Source organism: Scyliorhinus torazame, chromosome 7 (assembly GCF_047496885.1).
Source record: "Scyliorhinus torazame isolate Kashiwa2021f chromosome 7, sScyTor2.1, whole genome shotgun sequence".
NCBI classification, from domain to species: Eukaryota; Metazoa; Chordata; class Chondrichthyes; order Carcharhiniformes; family Scyliorhinidae; genus Scyliorhinus; species Scyliorhinus torazame.
This window is the reverse complement of record NC_092713.1, coordinates 132,635,451-132,652,590: the sequence shown is the minus strand read 5'-3', so window position 1 is coordinate 132,652,590 and position 17,140 is coordinate 132,635,451. Positions and strand designations below refer to the sequence as shown.

The 17,140-nt window shown below is 41.5% G+C and overlaps 1 protein-coding gene across 2 annotated transcripts in view; it reads right to left on the bottom strand.

Moving 5' to 3' along the window:
- Window positions 1-7,940: 7,940 nt before the first annotated feature.
- Window positions 7,941-17,140, bottom strand: part of uhmk1 (U2AF homology motif (UHM) kinase 1) — a 39,412-nt gene continuing 30,212 nt past the window's right edge. The window contains exon 8 of one of the 2 annotated variants that reach the window (XM_072511502.1): window positions 7,941-16,711. In XM_072511502.1, the coding sequence (XP_072367603.1) occupies window positions 16,556-16,711 (156 nt within the window). In that variant the 3' untranslated portion in view covers window positions 7,941-16,555. Of the gene's footprint in view, window positions 16,712-16,862; window positions 17,112-17,140 lie in introns of those variants that run through there. The other variant, XM_072511501.1, reaches the window with a different exon arrangement.

Sequence of the window (17,140 nt, the reverse complement as noted above, 5' to 3'; positions counted from 1 at the left end):
GAACCCTGAGCGGTGCGTGGACCACGCTCTGTGTGGCAGCAGGCCACTCTCTGTGGGCTTGTATCGCCCTCTGTCTCTTGGTTTCAGGCTGCAGCATCATCTTGCACTCACGAGTTGGGATGTAATATCTGCTGGGCTGAAGATCCTCAAATCTGAAGAATGAATCCGCGTCTGCGTCGGATTCAATGCGGGGGTCGCCAATGTGCAACACGTCTAGTTGTGGTTCGGATTTAGTACTGGGGTAGCCTCCCAAGGTGAAAGGTTCGTTCGAGTTGTAGTCTTCTAGGACCATATCATCACTGTTTGCGTCGGAGCTGGCATTGGGCTCGCGAGTTCCAGAGAAAATGTAAAGGTCGGTATCGAAGTATTCAAGGTCGGAATCATCGGTTTGGGCATAGGTAACTGCTTGTTGCAGGGTTCTTCGGAGGTTAATTTCATTCCCTGGTTCAATTTGAGGCATTGTGCTGTCATTCCAGGTGAAGGAAGATTGTTTTACAGCTTTAAAAGATTTTTTCTTTGATTTGGGACGTTTCCCCTTTAAATTGGCTTCTCGCGCATGCACAAACGGACAGTCCCGTTCTGTGCGCTTCTCGCGCAACTGCGCAAGTGCAGTCCCTTTAGAAAGATGGCCCCCGATCAAAATCGTTCTCTGCTCCGGGATTTCGGCCTCGAGGTGAGTACTGGCGCTTCTCTGACCTTTTCTTGCTGGTTGGAGTGTGTTTTCCTCACAGTATTTGCCGAATTTGTCCAGGACTGCCTGGAAGTCGTTCCTGTTTTGCCCTTTGGAGAACTTGAATTTTTAAAAGATTTCTTCTGCTCTGGCACTGGCAATGGTGAGGAGAAGCTCTGTTTTTTCAGGATCGGCCACTTCTTCTAGTTCGGCTGCCACCAGGAAGATTTCAAATTTTTGACGGAATGCCCGCCAGTTTTCGCGGCGATCGCCATGGCACTGGAGCTGCTGCGTAACCCGGATGTCGAACATCTTGCCTGGGTATCGTTGCTGGTTGTCACTGTACGCTGAGGTACTGCTATGTGGATTGAAACAGTTCACTTCTGGTACCATGATTTGTTATGTTGTAGGTGTAACATAAGCGGCTTCCTTGTGGTGCACTTGACAAAGGAAGGTTCAGACGTGGAGATAACTTCAACACTTTATTAAACTATTTACACTTCTATTACTCGGATTCGACACTACTGCTAATCCTACTATAGCTACACAGACTGACTGACCAGCTGCTGCAATCCATGTGGTGGGTGTAATATTGAATCAACCCTGTCTCTGTACTCACTGACTGTCTCCACTGGAAAGAGGCAGATCATGTGTGTGGTGTCCTTTATATATGGGTTGGTGTAATGCCCCCCCTGTGGTCGTGTCACCTCCTTGTGTATCGTGAATGTCTATTGGTCATATCTTATCTACGTGATCTATTGCTTGAGTGTGTGTGTGTGATGTTTCTAGTGCTCCCTCGAGTAGCCTACATGTATTTACAAGTATTTGCAAGGCAAGTTGTTTATTATAATCCTGGTTTGATTTAAAATCTATCAAGGCTATAGTCTGGCCATGTACTACTGTCTGGAATGATGTTGTGCATCTTCTTCAACTTTTATCATGCACTTTGCCTTTATTTTATGCTATGAAAAATATAAACCTGTGCTCCAAGAGTCTTGGGCCAGGATTCTCCAAAATCCCGGCTAAGTATTGACGCCTGCGTAAACACCAGAGTGTTTCACGCCGGGTCAACAGGCCGCATGGCCCAGCGATTCAGTGGCCCACAGATGGCCAGAATGGCACTGGAGTGCTCCTCGCAGCTCTGGCGCTGATATGTGGCCATGCACTGCCGGCGCAGGTCCGCGCATGCACGTGGTGGCCGTTTCCGCACCGGCGCACGCGCTTGGTTGCCATTTCCCCAATGGCGCCGCACAACATGGCGTAGCGACACAGTGGGCCCGAAAGGAACAATGTAGGCCCCCCTCCCCCCCGGATTGCCTGCGCCCGCCGATCGATAGCCCCCGATCGCGGGCCTGGCCGTCGTGGAGGCCCCCCCCACCTCACCAGGACAGCCACCACGGCCGCAGGTCCGAACCACTGCAGGGTGGTACCATATGTGAACCACGCCGGCGGAACTCGGTCGGTCGACCGCGGAGAGGCCATCTTTCAACGGCTCCCAACCGGCGCCGATTCGACCGCGTGTGCGCGACTGCCGCCGATTCTCCAGTGGCTGGAGAATCACTTCCTGGCGTCGGAGTGGTGTGGCGGGAATTTTTGCATCAACGGCAATTCTCCGAGTCAGCGCGGGTTCGGAGAATCCCGGCCTTGGTGTTTCTGCTGGATAATGAAGATTTTAAAAATAAATAAATTCAGAGTACCCCATTCTTTTTTTCTCAATTAAGGGGCAATTTAGCATGGCCAATCTACCTACCTTGCTCAAAGAACAAAGAACAAAGAAAATTACAGCACAGGAACAGGCCCTTCGGCCCTCCCAGCCTGCGCCGATCCAGATCCTTTATCTAAACCTGTCACCTATTTTCCAAGGATCTACTTCCCTCTGTTCCCCGCCCGTTCATATATCTGTCTAGATGCATCTTAAATGATACTATTGTGCCCGCCTCGACCACCTCCGCTGGCAAAGCGTTCCAGGCATCCACCACCCTCTGCGTAAAAAACTTTCCACGCACATCTCCCTTAATCTTTCCCCCTCTCATCTTGAAATCGTGACCCCCTTGTAATTGACACTCCCACTCTTGGAAAAAGCTTGTTGCTATCCACCCTGTCCATACCCCTCAATTTTGCAGACCTCAATCAGGTCCCCCCTCAACCTCCGTCTTTCCAACAAAAACACTCCTAATCTACACAACCTTTCTTCGTAGCTAGCACCCTCCATACCAGGCAACATCCTGGTGAACCTCCTCTGCACCCTCTCTAAAGCATCCACATCCTTCTGGTAATGTGGCGACCAGAACGGCACGCAGTGTTCCAAATGTGGCCTAACCAAAGTCCTATACAACTGTAACATGACCTGCCGACTCTTGTACTCAATACCCCGTCCGATGAAGGCAAGCATGTTGTATGCCTTCTTGACCACTCTATCGACCTGCCACCTTCAGGGTACAATGGACCTGAACTCCCAGATCTCTCTGTACATCAATTTTCCCCAGGACTCTTCCATTGACCGCATAGTCCGCTCTTGAATTAGATCTTCCAAAATGCATCACCTCGCATTTGCCTGGATTGAACTTCATCTGCCATTTCTCTGCCCAACTCTCCAATCTATTTATATTTTGCTATATTCTGACAGTCCTCCTCGCTATCTGCAACTCCACCAATCTTAGTATCATCTGCAAACTTGCTAATCAGACCACCTATACCTTCGTCCAGATCATTTATGTACATCACAAACAACAGTGGTCCGAGCACGGATCCCTGTTGCACACCACTAGTCACCTTTCTCCATTTTAAGTCACTCCCTTCCACCACTACTCTCTGTCTCCTGTTGCCCAGCCAGTTCTTTATCCATCTAGCTAGTACACTCTGAACCCCATACGACTTCACTTTTTCCATCAACCTGCCATGGGAAACTTTATCAAACGCTTTACTGAAGTCCATGTATATGACATCTACAGCCCTTCCCTCATCAATTAACGTTGTCACTTCCTCAAAGAATTCTATTAGGTTTGTAAGACATGACCTTCCCTGCACAAAACCATGCTGCCTATCACTGATAAGTCTATTTTCTTCCAAATGTGAATAGATCCTATCCCTCAGTATCTTCTCCAACAGTTTGCCCACCACTGACGTCAAGCTCACAGGTCTATAATTCCCTGGATTATCCCTGCTACCCTTCTTAAACAAAGGGACGACATTAGCAATTCTCCAGTCCTCGGGACCTCACCCATGCTGAAGGATGCTGCAAAGATATACATAGAACATAGAACATAGAACATAGAAAATACAGCACAGAACAGGCCCTTCGGCCCACGATGTTGTGCCGAACCTTTGTCCTAGATTAATCATAGATTATCATTGAATTTACAGTGCAGAAGGAGGCCATTCGGCCCCCCAAGTCTGCACCAGCTCTTGGAAAGAGCACCCTACCCAAACTCAACACCTCCACCCAACACCAAGGGCAATTTGGACATTAAGGGCAATTTATCATTGGCCAATTCACCTAACCCGCACATCTTTGGACTGTGGGAGGAAACCGGAGCACCCGGAGGAAACCCACGCAGACACGGGGAGGACGTGCAGACTCCGCACAGACAATGACCCAAGCCGGAATCGAACCTGGGACCATGGATCTGTGAAGCAATTGTGCTATCCACAATGCTACCGTGCTGCCCTTAAGAACAAATAAATCTACACTATATAATTTTCCCGTAATCCATGTACCTATCCAACAGCTGCTTGAAGGTCCCTAATGTTTCCGACTCAACTACTTCCACAGGCAGTGCATTCCATGCCCCCACTACTCTCTGGGTAAAGAACCTACCTCTGATATCCCTCCTATATCTTCCACCTTTCACCTTAAATTTATGTCCCCTTGTAATGGTGTGTTCCACCTGGGGAAAAAGTCTCTGACTGTCTACTCTATCTATTCCCCTGATCATCTTATAAACCTCTATCAAGTCGCCCCTCATCCTTCTCCGCTCTAATGAGAAAAGGCCTAGCACCCTCAACCTTTCCTCGTAAGACCTACTCTCCATTCCAGGCAACATCCTGGTAAATCTTCTTTGCACCTTTTCCAGAGCTTCCACATCCTTCCTAAAATGAGGCGACCAGAACTGGACACAGTACTCCAAATGTGGCCTTACCAAAGTTTTGTACAGCTGCATCATCACCTCACGGCTCTTAAATTCAATCCCTCTGTTAATGAACGCGAGCACACCATAGGCCTTCTTCACAGCTCTATCCACTTGAGTGGCAACTTTCAAAGATGTATGAACATAGACCCCAAGGTCTCTCTGCTCCTCCACAATGCCAAGAACTCTACCGTTAACCCTGTATTCCGCATTCATATTTGTCCTTCCAAAATGGACAACCTCACACTTTTCAGGGTTAAACTCCATCTGCCACTTCTCAGCCCAGCTCTGCATCCTATCTATGTCTCTTTGCAGCCGACAACAGCCCTCCTTACTATCCACAACTCCACCAATCTTCGTATCGTCTGCAAATTTACTGACCCACCCTTCAACTCCCTCATCCAAGTCATTAATGAAAATCACAAACAGCAGAGGACCCAGAACTGATCCCTGCGGTACACCACTGGTAACTGGGATCCAGGCTGAATATTTGCCATCCACCACCACTCTCTGACTTCTATCGGTTAGCCAGTTCGTTATCCAACTGGCCAAATTTCCCACTATCCCATGCCTCCTTACTTTGTGCAGAAGCCTACCATGGGGAACTTTATCAAATGCTATCAGATATCTGTTAAGACCCCAGCTATTTCTTCCCTCAGTAACCTGGGATAGATCCCATCCGGACCTGGGGACTTGTCCACCTTAATTCCTTTTAGAATACCCAAAACCTCCCCCTTCCTTATGCCAACTTGACCTAGAGTATTTAAACATCCATCCTTAGCCTCAACATCCGTCATGTCCCTCTCCTTGGTGAATACCGATGCAAAGTACTCATTAAGAATCTCACCCATTTTCTCTGATTTCACGCATAAATTCTCTCTTTTGTCTTTGAGTGGGCCAATCCTTTCTCTAGTTACCCTCTTGCTCCTTATATACGAATAAAAGGCTTTGGGATTTTCCTTAACCCTGTTAGCCAAAGATATTTCATGACCCCTTTTAGCCCTCTTCATTGCGCGTTTGAGATTTGTCCTACTTTCCCGATATTCCTCCAAAGCTTCATCAGATTTAAGTCATCTAGATCTTATGTATGCTTCCTTTTTCATCTCAACTAGTCTCACAATTCCACCCATCATCCATGGTTCCCTAATCTTGCCATTTCTATCCCTCATTTTCACAGGGACATGTCTGTCCTGCATTCCAATCAACCTTTCCTTAAAAGACTCCCACATTTCCAATGTGGATTTACCCTTAAAGAGCTGCTCCCAATCCACATTCCCTAGCTCCTGCCGAATTTTGTTATACTTGGCCTTTCCCCAATTTAACATTCTTTCTTTAGGACCACTCTCATCTTTGTCCATGAGTATTCTAAAACTTACGGAATTGTGATCGCTATTCCCAAAGTAATCACCGACTGAAACTTTAACCACCTGGCCAGGATCATTCCCCAATACCAGGTCCAGTATGGCCCCTTCCCGAGTTGGACTATTTACATACTGCTCTAAAAAACTCTCCTGGATGCTCCTTACAAATTCTGCTCCATCTACACCTCCAACACTACATGAGTCCCATTCAATATTGGGGAAGTTAAAATCTCCCATCACGACCACCCTATTGCTCCTACATTTTTCGATAATCTGTCTACATATTTGTACCTCTACTTCACGCTCGCTTTTGGGAGGCCTGTAGTAAAGTCCCAACAATGTTAATGCACCCTTCCTATTTCATAGCTCTACCCATATTGCCTTAGTGCTCGAATCCTCCATCGTGCCCTCCTTAATCATAGCTGTGATATCTTCTCTGACCAGTAATGCAACTCCTCCACCCCTTTTACCTCCCTCTATCCCTCCTGAAGCATCTATACCCTGGGATATTTAGTTGCCAGTCTTGCCCTTCCCTCAACCAAGACTCCGTAATACCAATACCAACTTTGGGTTGTGGGGATGAGACCTATGCAGACAAGGAGAGAATGTGCAAACTCCACACGGACAATGACCCGGGGCCAGGATCGAACCCAGGTCCTCAGTGCAGTGAGGCAGTAGTGCTATGCTTGATAATGAAGATGACGTCAATTTCTTCAGGTGGCTTCCAGACTGCTTCAGATGTTTGCAGAGAAATTGAGTCAGAATTTTTAAAACCTGAAACTTGGCTTTTTACAGGAACATGGACCTACCACTGAAACCTAGCGTAAATTAGTGATTTTTGCAGTTGGGCACCCTGACTAAAAACATTTTTGTGGTAAACTCACTGTCAGCTGCATTAATTAAACTACACCAAGTTCCCACCCAAATAGAATTAATATTTTTAATGCGAATTGTGCTCCATTCTGCCCAATTTGCAGTTGTTAGAACATTTTACAGATATGCAAGTTAATAAGTGGAAAAGTGAGTTATCACTTCCAAAGAGTTGGTGAATTGCACCTAAAGTTCAAATTCTACCCTATGTTAAATTTAAAAAAGCAATTTGTTGGTATACCTAGTCAATCACCACTTTGTGTATCCCAAGCAACATGATCAGGTGACTTAAGAGATTAAACAGAAAAAGATTGGTATTTTAAAAATCTACTCTTCCAAACTTATAAGTGGGTTTTCATTTCAGTCTTGAACTAATAATTTTGGATCCTGCTCAATTACAAAAATTTAAAAGTGTAATTAATTTCTCCTGGTTTACTTTGTCAAAATCCCTTGTAATTAAATTCAACCTTAAACCTTCTCTATTCTCAGAATAATCACAATTTTTGTCATTCTCGCCACAATTTAAATTGCTAATCTTCGCTTTAAATCTCTTCCGAACGCTTTGAATGCTAAAACTGGCCATAGTTACATTCGTAAGACGAAAAATTAACCGTTTCCTGGACTTTACTCCTTTCACTGGTCTCAACTTTGACTCCAGTTGAACAAAGCCCTTCCTAGATAAGGTATTGGAAGATGATTGTGCTTGGCAAGGTATTGCTAGATGGTTGGTGCTTGTGCAACCAAGCTTCATCAAGGAGCTAAAGGTGGTGGAGGAAACTAATATTTCTAACAACTTGGATGTTTAGATTGATGCTAAAACATTTAAGTCTTGCTTGTATATTGTACATTAAATTTTAATATGCAATACCTCTGATTCATTTTCATAAAAGCCTTACAAAAAACACAAATTCCTTTGTTTAGGTATGTTCTTTTTATTGTCACTAAAGCATAAGGCAGTATTTTAACCAAAAGGAGATAAATGCTACGAGACAGGGTAGCATGCCTTTCAAGATAGTCTGGTACACAAAGCAACAGAATGACCAAGGTGACAAAAATAGTACACATATCTAAATCCTTGTATAATGTAGGAGGATACAGCACTGGTAAGCCCCTCCGCACATTAAAATTGCTTTACAGCATACTGGAATTAGACGGGAACTCATTTACTGTCTGCATACTGAATGGCAGAAATAGTCTAGCAGTATTGCATCTTCCGGTACTTTTATTTCAACACATTTATCATACAATAAAAGATCTATTGAAAAACAGATGTGGGTTTAATTACCTCTTTCTGCAACACCTGTAACACTTCTGAAAATTTCTGAGCAGCTGATTTAAAAAGAGGAATGACTGAGCTAAAATAACAGCAGTAATTTATATACATTAACAGTTGTTAAAAGTAGCACAGAGACAAAATTAAATCCATTGTTGTGTATCAATGGTTTTGGAGATTAATAATCGTTCAGGTAATTTTTCCCCCTTTGAATGTCTTTCTAGTAAGTTTTACGGTGTTAACAGTTTGGTAGCTACATTATCAATACAAAAACAGTGCCTGGTTTACTTTTCCTGGCTACAATTCAATCTCTCAGCAATAAGAGAATTGTACATAGCTTTAAGTATGAGTATTTTTGGGAGGGTGGATGACTGCATCTATACACTCAAAGCAACTCTGCAAGTGCTCCTCTATTTTTACGAAGTGCCCAAGTTGTTCTAAACCTCCTGCACAACTCAATATTTGGAAATGCTAATGCACGAATTGATGACAAATTGTAAACTGCTGGAAGAAAGGGCCTTGCACTATTCTCTCTAAAGTCCAGTTACAGCACCACCTTTACATTACTGAGTGGGAACAACTTTGCAGTGACAATGACCGTTGTAAAAGGCAAATATTTGAACCTGTGATGCAGAACTAATTGGAAGAGGGAGGACTGTCGCAGTATTAAGAAAACAGCCCCATTGCAAAAGCAAAATGACAATTTAGGACTGAACCTTTGTTGAGTGACTGGAAGCGCACTGAATCTACAGTCAAATCTTGATTTTCTGCAAGAAAGGAATTGGTTTGGAAATTCGCTGTGCAAATCCCTTCAGGAACTATTACTGTTCCTCTGGAAGACGATTAGTTGCAGAAATAAGCAGTCAAACTAGAATTCCCAATAAAACTGTTTGGAAAACAAACCGCAACTTTACAGCTTGCAATGCATCTGCAATCCCCTTCACAGTATCACTCTCCTTTATTATTTGTGCAAAATTTTGCACTCTGTTTTGACAAACGTTCTCTACATCTCTCAAAAGTAGGAAAAACCTGCAATAGATTTTGGCCTCATTACTTGGCACAAGTGCAAGGAACATGCATCCATGTAGTATTTAACTGTGCAGTAACTTTTAACAATCAATTCCCAAGGCAATGCTCAAGATGAATGCTGAAAGTTTTTAACAACTGATGTGCACCAATGTACATGTACAAACTGCAGCTTAACCACTTGCACAGATAACTTACAAATATTCACAGTAGTTATTCAAAATATTAGATAAAGAATTGTCACAATCGGCACTCAGCAGTATTTTATAATGAACACAGCATATGCAAATGGCTCCATTTTCATTGGCTTAGTCTGATCCAGCAACAGGGCACAATTACATTTTTATAAACATCTTTTATAAAAGAAACTTTCATACAATTATTCTAATATATAGCTGTGCGATTTTAAGAAATGTAAATTTATTGAACATCTGGTGACAATGAATTTAATTACAGTTGAACATTCAGCTTTTGAGAGCACAAATTTCATAATGGCAACAGATGTGCAGTGAGGGTGCCTGGCAATGCATTCAATTATTTACTTTTAGAATCTGTCTGTTTAATAATGGATATCCAATCTTGGATTAGGGAGGGATAATGCAAAGAATTTGCCAACGTCTCTAATAGTTTCCTGAGAACAAAAATTATTGATGTGTAATCTAGAAGTTTAGCTTGATTTTCAAAACTATCACCAGCGGAATTACGATGGGTGGCGTAGTGATACAGAGGACTGAAGTGCACTGAAGGACATTCAAATTTCAAGGTATGAGACCAGATTATAACCGCTGTACTGTGTTGGAACAACAATCCATTATTTGTGCAATTGCCCAACTTTTTGAATCTCTGAGACATAATCAGAGACTTTGAACAAATTGAATGTGGTGTAGCTAAAGAAGCTGGCTTGCTATTAATTTGACCATGTGGTTTCTAATCCAAACGTTATGGACACTTAAATTCTATTTGTGCTCTTGGTGTTACAGGATAACATAAATTCAGAAATATAAAAGCAGAGCACATCATACTTTTACTCTCTCCATTGAGGCTTGGATTTAATTCTCACAAAGACAAATTACTTCCCAATTAAAAGCAGTTATACACAGGATTGACATTTCACTCAAGAGTACAAGGAAGTTTACAATAATCTTGAAAACAGAATGCAAGAGGTCAACTAGTTCCATAAGATACCAGCTATTTTACTTGTTTTACAAGTGAATCTGTTCCACAACCTTTGTATTAAATGTGTTGATTTGAGGAAGGATCAAAAGTCCGAGGTGGAGCAGTCACTGAGGGAACCTCAGAGGTTGCACATAAACAATCCATTAAATATTAGAGGTTACAGCCAAAAGAGCTATAATGGCAGTTTCTAAATACCATGGTCTGCCTTGTCTGATTGTTGCACTTCAAATCTAAATGTTCACATTACTTACACAATGAGGACAGTATCTCAGACTGATTTGAATGTCATGAAACACCACATAAGAATAATCTTCTGTAATCACAAGAATTTTGGCTATGATTGCTCATATCATGCATGGATGTGTTGCGAATGACAGACCCTGAAAAATATTTTGGGGATGACCCAGTAATATCTTTTCTTTAATAATAATAATAATCGCTTCTTGTCACAAGTCGGCTTCAATGAAGTTACTGTGAAAAGCCCCTAGTCACCACATTCCGGCGCCTGTTCGGGGGGGGGGGCAAGTTACGGGAATTGAACCCACGCTGCTGGCATTGTTCTGCATTACAAGCCAGCAATTTAGCCCACTGTGCTAAACAGTACTTAAAGCTGATGGAAGTATTCTTGTAGGGCAATGATTGTCTGCAGAATGTCAATGCATGGCTGTTTTTATCCCCTTTCAATCAAAATGTTGTTGGAGATGACAATGAGCTCAAACTGAAGTCAGCTGTGCACTGTTCTAGTAACCTTGTCTTCAGGTATGTACTGAAGGACAGAAGAACAAAGTGAACAATCAAACAAAATAGTACTCTACACTGCTTTGAAAAAATGGTCCTATACACTGTTCACACATTCACACAGTGCAAATATCTAATTTCTTCCTCTTGAATTTTATTAAAGAACTGGGAAGTTTTATTTCAACTCAACCAGTCATTTGTGGAAACACAAACATTTCCACTCCCAAATGCAACTGTTTGAGGAATGTGGCGAATGGTACAAGATAGCATTTTAATCTCTTTTGGCTCAAGTTTTTTTTTTTTTGCAGGGGGCAGCATATAAACAAAGACTGGGGAAAGCATGCATTCTCAGCGCACCGTACCACACCTCTAACTTCAGTAAATAAATACAGATTACCAGACAAATTCTGTTAGCATGGAGGTCCAAGACCTTCATTTTAAAAAATAATCCACACAATTTTAACTTGCCTTTTATAAAAATTGCATATACTAATCCCACTATGTGCTCGAAATTAAGTTTGCGTAACAAATTGTGATGTGATTTTGGTGACCAAAATATAAGCAGGAAATCAATTATTTTCATCAGTGCAGCCCATGTTTTGCAAATGTGTCTCAATCTCAGTTTTGCCTAGCTAATGGGTTACCTAAAAAGCAGCAAGTTATGACTACAAAATGATTATCTCCAAAGATTTTGGTGCAAAAGTAATCATGATTACTGCCTGCTTAAATGTCAGCCTTTACTGTCTGGTGGGTCTATTGCTGGACAGGGAAGAAAGATGCCTCACTATGCAAAGTAGCAGTTAAGCTGTGACTGAGTAAACATTCTATTCACCTCATGAAGTTGTATAGGTGGGAAGGATGATTACCAAGAATCCATTTATTTCCACAGGAAAAAAGCAAGTGGACAAATTGTACCCCAGACAAGGTGGCAAACTAAGTTAGCCAAACTCTTAATGATCCTTAGCTCAGTACGAAGAAAAGAAACAGAGGCACCTAGTCAAATTTGTCTGCTATCATGACACCCTCATGGAGTGTAAATATGCTAATAAGGGAAAAGTTTGGGCACATTTTTTAAAAAATCAAATACAGTTGATACTATTTTGATCTGCGGGGAGAAAAATCTTCTCTGGAGAAAGGTTTACACAAAAGGGGCAATTCTATAAATGGCCAAAGCTCTAAAGTGCAAGTAGCAAAAGGATGAAATCATACTAAGCAAGGCCTGGACCCACTACAGCATCTTCAACCATAATCAGCAGCAATAACATGGCTAAGATTTGGCTGAAGCATTCCAGTTCAAAAGGAGACATCACACCTTTGAATCACAAATGCGATTTATATTAACCCTCGTCACCCGTGAGCTTGTAGAAGGTTTGTTAAAAACAACTGGCGTCCTTGACATTAGGTCTGGAGTCATGGGACGTACACTGGAATATGTTTTCATTTTCCCCTTTGCACCAAAGCTAATCGGAGCAGTAAAATTACTAATGGTTAAAATATCAATATTCTCTACATTGGTTTACTTTCAAATTGTTTCAGGAAGTTAATAAAACATTTAAAGCCTGGTACTTGGATTCAGGAAAAGGTGGCATGTAATTTGAACTCAGTAAATTGTGTGCATTATGTTCATTATTTAGTGGCTACTCAAACTCTTATAGTTAATCTCAGAAGATTTGATCTAGGACATAGGGCGAACACACAAATATGAGGTGATTTATAGAAGCCACACAATAGTCTGGCTCCAGAGCTGCAGGTTTCTGAGGGCCTATGGTACACTCGGGGTACACTTATCATTTCACAGTTGCAGATGTGAAAAAAAATTGGTGTGGTAGAATTGATTTAACCACATGGGGAGTTTAGATCAGATCTGAAAATCAGACTTAAGTTTGAAAAACAACCTAAAGGACGTGCGGAAATTAAATGGGCGTATGAACTATTGGAATTAGGCCAGTTTTATTTGTTTTGAATATCTCACGGCAAGTATAATGCCCAGTGTTTCTAACATGACCAATATACTGAACTTAATTCTAAAATTAAAATCCATAATTACACAATTGTGAGGGTATGCATCCATTTTCTTTCACCAGGTAATCATTTGCAGCCAAGATGGTGACATTAGTTCAGGCTAAATTGGGAGCCAGAAAGAACTATAGGTATTTAAGAGTGGTCACAGTCCTTCCAACCTCTACATTACGAAACATGACCAAAATGTGTGGCGGAGCTGGCAGGAGGAAGGATGTTTACTGACCATCACGAAAGTCTGTCAGAGATTGGGGGTGTGCCTAGCCATATAGCCTGCTAGACAAGTTCCCACCTCAGGAAAATAACTAACCTTGTGCAAGAAACTGGGTAAGCAAGCAACAAGCCATTGTTGAAGGTGGGGCAAAGGACAACCATCCCAAGGTGCAATACCTTATTTATGTAACACCATGCCAATAAACTGCAAAATACAACTCCTGCAAACTGTGCAGAGCACAAGGAAAATTATTGACTCAACAAAAGCGTTAAAAATTTCAACGATTGCAGGATATTTAATTCATTAGTCTGAATTCTAACCGAGGAGAACAGCAGCGCTCCACGTTTAGCTGATAGTGATCCTTGAATAAAAAAGCTTATTTTTTGCAGTCAGTGATGTGGCAAGACGATCTAGAAATTAATGGCTCGTATCTGTAAGGTAGACAATGAATGTTCAGTTTTAAAACTTACTTCTCACTGAACATTGATGTTAACCTAAGAAGTACTCTTGAAAGGACAGGAGTTGAAAGGCAGCAGACCTCACCCATGACTGAGTAATGATTTAGAGAATGAAAGTGTATAGAAAATCACCAAGAAAGCCTAGAAAATCATCAAGAAAACCTGTTAAATGGCAGTGGTGTAGTAAGAATTGGGTGCAGGAAACATGTAACCATGAACATGTTCCTAAATATTATGTTATGTTCCCTGCATTATTTTTTTCTTTGGTACCTTTTTGATATTTAAAGCTGCTGCACTGGCTTTAAAATTAAAAGTTAATCCAGGCACAAAACTAATTTGGAATACACACAGTTCATTTTAGCAAATTCAATTTGGGTTTAATTTAAATTCAAATTCAGGGTCAGTTTTTATTCCAAATTTTTTGAATTTAAAGTCCACACTTCCTGGATAAATTAGTTCAGTTATTTAACTTTTTGAAATTATGTGGAGTACAACAAAGTGACAGAAATTGGTGTCAGATATACACCAAAGGCATTAAAATTTAGTATCTGTTTTTTCCACCTAAACTTAGAGTACCCAATTATTTTTTTCCCAATTGAGGGGCACTTTAGCGTGGCCAATCCACCTAATCTGCACATCTTTGGGTTGTGGGGGTGAAACCCACGCAGACACGGGGAGAATGTGCAAACTCCACACGGACAGTGTGGACTTTAAATTCAAGAAATTTGGATCGAACACGGGTCCTCAGTGCTATAGGCAGCAGTGCTAACCACTGCGCCACCGTGCCGCCCAAAATTAAGAATGTGTAATTAATTTTGCCTTCAACATACTTGAGAAATAAGCTCAGAATCCATCAGAGTGTCTAAGCATTTTGTAATTATGCTATCAAAATTTGTGTGGAGTCACAGAATGGTTACAGCACAGGAGGAGGCTAATTGGCCCATCGAGTCCATGACCGCTTTCTACAAGAGCAGCTTAGCGAGACTCAACTCTTCTGGACCCTTTCCTCATCATCCCTGCAATTTTTCCTTCAGGTACTTATCCAATTCCCTTTTGAAAGCCATGATTTGAATCTGCCTGTCCCACCCTTTCAGGCAGTGAATTAGCAGATCGTCACTGCTATGTATGTTTAGGTCATATTTCAAACACTGGTTCTAGACTCTGGTTCCAAGGTTTTTCCATTACAGCAACTTGTCTTTGGTAATCAGCTAAACATTGTTAGTACCTTGCTTATTGCCATTTCCAATAATAATGAAAGATTTAGGTGATCGTTCTCTCTCTGAAGGAAAGCCCCGTAGGAGAATGCATGGATGAATTTCCATACTTCACTCCGAACACATCTATACACAATGTCATCTCTTTTCATTCATATTATTGGTAGAATGAGACACACTCGACTATATTATGGTGGACACACTTTATGATTAAGACAATATTTTTCTTGAAGGTTATTTTTGGCTTTGGGTATGTGTTGACCTTCCAGTAAAATCTGGTGTATGAATTGTACTCTGTCCTGCATAATTTGTGCATACTCTCTCTTACCTTTCTGCCAGAGTAGATGTTCAAATTGTGGTTCATTTTATTTGATATTTGGGCTGTTTGAATGATTTAGGAGGGGAATAATAAGATTACTGCCTCCACTATTTCAGAAGTACTAGCTTTTATTGTATACTGAATTACTGGGTATATAAAACATGTCTGAGGAAGCCAAATGTACGATGCAGTCAAGAATATAACTGCGGTTTACATCCCTAAATATGCTAACTATGTTGTTTTTGGCATGGGTGTCCGCTTATGTATCGGATTAAATGTATTCATATGTAGAAGAGGTTGTTGTTGTTTGTTTAGTGTTTGTGGTCTGCTATGGTCAGTTTGTGCATTTCCAGGCCACTCAACAGTTGCAAAGCTGTCCCAATGCAAGGCAAAAAAAAAAATCAATGTAATGCAATGTCTAAATCTCCAAAATGATACAGGGAACATTTTATCTGTCCCTGAATATAAATAATCTGCCCCGCACTACATGTGCCATTCAAGCTGCTGTTAAAACAAGGCCAAATAAAGCACTACTGAGGAATTCTAAGAGTTGTGTTCAAATGTGTGTCCCTCTTGCCCACAATAGAGTGATTTTTCTACTACACACATTCATTAAAATCCTTCAAGAAATTACACCTTTTCTGCATCTGATGCACTTATAGGCTTGCAATGTGATTCATTTGACTTCACTGACAGATTCAATCCAATTTAATCCTTTTGCACCATTTATAAAAATGATTTGTGATTTCTTTACGTTCAGATATAATAAATTTCACCAGCATGCTCCCCATTAACAATAATGTATTTGATAGCTCTGCCAGCAAAGATGTTATTTTAGCATTTTACAAACCAAATGCAGGTTGCTATAATTTCTAGTAATAAAATAGATTTTGTTAATAACTTGCCAGCAGACTTAAGTGCATTAATCCCTAACATTGTAAACCTTTTCTCTAAACTAGCTGCTTAAATCGATGCTCGCTTACACACAAAAGGAAACGGAGGAAAACATTTAACCTTTTACGCTATCGTATTGACGAATATTTCAAAAGGGATCTGGGTGATTGTAAAAGGTGGTAAGCCTGGCTGTAACTTAGGTGTCAGCAACAACAGTACGATATAGGTATCCCCTTTTGTAGGCACAGAGTGGGTAGAATGTAGCCACAACGAACTTGCCATCGAACATTCTTCCAGTCAGCATCTGCTGGGCTATTTTGCAGTCAGCAGCACTTCTGAATTCAACAAACACCTAGTTTTTAAAAGAAGAAAGAGAAAAATAGTCTAGCATTTCATTTGAAAAGAAATCATGTATTTCTCACAGCACAGACAGGAGCTTCACAGCCAAATATTCTTAAGAAATGACTTTCAACTGAAACTGAATATTGAGGCTTTGTCTTTCTGTTAACGTAGAGAACCTAGGACAACAATCTCTCCTTCAACATCAGTAAAACGAAAGAGCTGGTCACTGACTTCAGGAAGCAAAGTATCATACACACCTCTGTCTGCATCAATAGTGCTGAGGGCAGCACAGTGGCTAGCACAGTTGATTCACAGTTCCAGGGTCCCAGGTTCAATTCCCGGCTTGGGTCACTGTCTGTGCGGAGTCTGCACGTTCTCCTCGGGTCTGCATGGGTTTCCTCCGGGTGCTCCTTTCCCACAGTCCAAAGATGTGCAGGTT